At 39.3% G+C, this 2303-nt stretch overlaps 1 protein-coding gene across 1 annotated transcript; it reads left to right on the forward strand.

Moving 5' to 3' along the window:
- The first annotated feature begins 509 nt into the window (after positions 1 to 509).
- LOC110690255 lies at positions 510 to 1628 on the forward strand. Its single transcript, XM_021867081.1, has one exon. It carries the CDS (start codon positions 510 to 512, stop codon positions 1626 to 1628), a length of 1119 nt encoding a protein of 372 aa, XP_021722773.1.
- The last annotated feature ends 675 nt before the right edge of the window (positions 1629 to 2303 follow it).

Consider the following 2303-nt stretch of genomic DNA (forward strand, 5'->3'; position numbering starts at 1 on the left):
TTTGGCAACAATCAAAATCGATGCAATTGGAACAATCCAAATAGGGGGAATTTTCAAAACAACCAAAGGGGACCCCCACCCGAATTTGGTCCAAAATCTCAAGGTGTTGGTGAAAATTCCTATTTTCAATCATCCAAGTCCAATTTGGAGGAGATTATTGAAAATCAAACAAAAATCTTGAATACCTATATGGTGGTGAGCGATAAGAAATTTAATGAGATAATGACATATAACAAAATGCTTGAGACACAAATTACCCAACTAGCAAATACTTTGAAAGATTGTGCTAGTCCTTCTTCATTGCCTTCTTAGGGAGTTGATTCTAAGAAACCCGTTTATTCCATCACCACAAGGAGTGGAAGATTTCTTGAAAAGAGAGTTTCTAGGGATTGTGGGAGGACAAGAAGAAGAGTGTTTCAAGTGAGCAAAAAGAGTAAGATGCGTCAAGAGATGTGAGCAAAATAGAGAGCCATGAGAAAAAGAAGAGTGATGAGAAAAAGCAAGAGGAAATGAGAAAACCCAACCTTCCATATCCCCAAAAGTTTATGAGGAACAAACTAGATGAAAAATTTAGGAGATTTCTTGAAATGTTGAAGGAGGTCCATCTTTCTATCCCTCTTATTGAAGCCATGACCCAAATTCCTAGATATTCCAAGCTCCTCAAGGATATCTTGAATGGCAAGAGAGATTGTAATGAGATAGATTCGGTGGATCTTGGTGAGTGGTGTAGTGCTTTGATTCCCAATGACCTCCCTAAGAAGATGAAAGATCCAGGTAATTTCTCCATTCCTTGTAAAACCAAGAGTAAGATGTTTGAGAATGCTTTATGTGATTTGGGTGCTAGTGTGAGCATAATGCCCTTTTCGATCTTCAAGAAGCTAAAGCTAGGAGAACTTCTTCCTACCAACATGACTTTGCAATTGGCCGATAGGTCCATCAAGTTTCCAAAGGGAAGAGTTGAGGATGTTCCCCTTAAGATAGGTGGTTTTACAATTCCCATTGTTTTCATTGTGCTTGAAATAGAAGAAGATTACCACATTCCTATTATCTTAGGGAGACCGTTCTTAGCTACTTCGGGAGCTTTGATTGATGTTAAGGGAGGCCGTATTACCTTGAGAGTTCGTAACAAGAAAGAAAGCTTTAAGCTAAAACCAATGCATGAGTCCTTATCTCTTATGAAAGGAATCAAGAGTGATGATTCCCTTCGTTCTTTTGATAATGTGTATGTGATTGATTCTTCATCTAACAAAGTTCATGATATTTTTGATGATGTGCTTGTAAATTTTTATTGCATGAAAGTTAGTGAAGATAAGAAGGAGCTACCAAAGGCTATGAACGAAGAAGAGATTGACATTCCTCATTGGTTTGAGATCTACCCTCGAGAGGAAGAGGAAGATTCCATGGAGGTAGATGGTGTGAAACCGTCTACAAAAAGAAACAAAACCAAGAAGAAAGCAAGAGCTTTGAGGAAAAAGAGAATGAGATTGAAGATGAGAAATGAAAAGATTATTTTTGATGTGCAAGCAAGTGAAGTCTTGTCAAGCAACAACGAGAGGTTGCTTAAAAATGAAGGAGAAGTTATTTTATCCGCTACGTTGGATAAGGTGGTGTTCTTGGACCCTCCGTGATTTGGAGGAAGGGTCGAGCTTAGGACCTTAAGCAAGCGCTTTCCGGGAGGCAACCTGGAGATTTCTAACCTTTTCTTTTGATTCCTATTTTTCTTAATTTTCTTTCTTTTAATTTCTTTTCTTTTCTTTCACTTGTTTTTATTTTGGATTTATAAGTTGAATTCTTGGAGTTAGATTACATCAAATGGGAACAAGCTATGGAATGGTGTTTTGTGGTTTTTGATGTATTTATATTCAATTTTATTGAAATTTTGAGGTAAAAGGGGTAAGAATTGTTAGAAAGGTAAGTTAGGAAATTTGTGCTTAAGTTTGAAGAAATTGGAACTTAGTGAGTTCATCGTGGTGCTACCATTATTTGGGGTGTTGAACCCGCATTTTTTACATTTAGAAACTGATCGTTATGATGGGGTCAAAAATTTCGGAATGATAGTTATCGATGTACCCACACATGAACGCACCAAGGAGAAGGCATAAGGTGCAGCAGTTGGCGCGGGCGCGCATAGCCCATGCGCGGGCGCGCACGACACTTGCGTGGGCGCGCTGCCAGGTCGCGCGGTCGCGCACCCCCCTCCTAGCCGTGCCTTTTTCTTTCTTCTTTCTTTTCCCTCATTTCCCCTTTGTTTTGGGTGTTTTTGTCCCTTGGGGGAGTTGTACCTGCAAAACAAACGGAGACAC

This window comes from Chenopodium quinoa, unplaced genomic scaffold, assembly GCF_001683475.1.
Source record: "Chenopodium quinoa cultivar QQ74 unplaced genomic scaffold, ASM168347v1, whole genome shotgun sequence".
In the NCBI taxonomy this organism is placed as follows: Eukaryota; Viridiplantae; Streptophyta; class Magnoliopsida; order Caryophyllales; family Amaranthaceae; genus Chenopodium; species Chenopodium quinoa.

Excerpts from the sequence above, each read along its gene's own strand:
- LOC110690255 (XM_021867081.1), top strand. The coding sequence starts at position 510 with ATGAGAAAACCCAACCTTCCATATCCCCAAAAGTTTATGAGGAACAAA.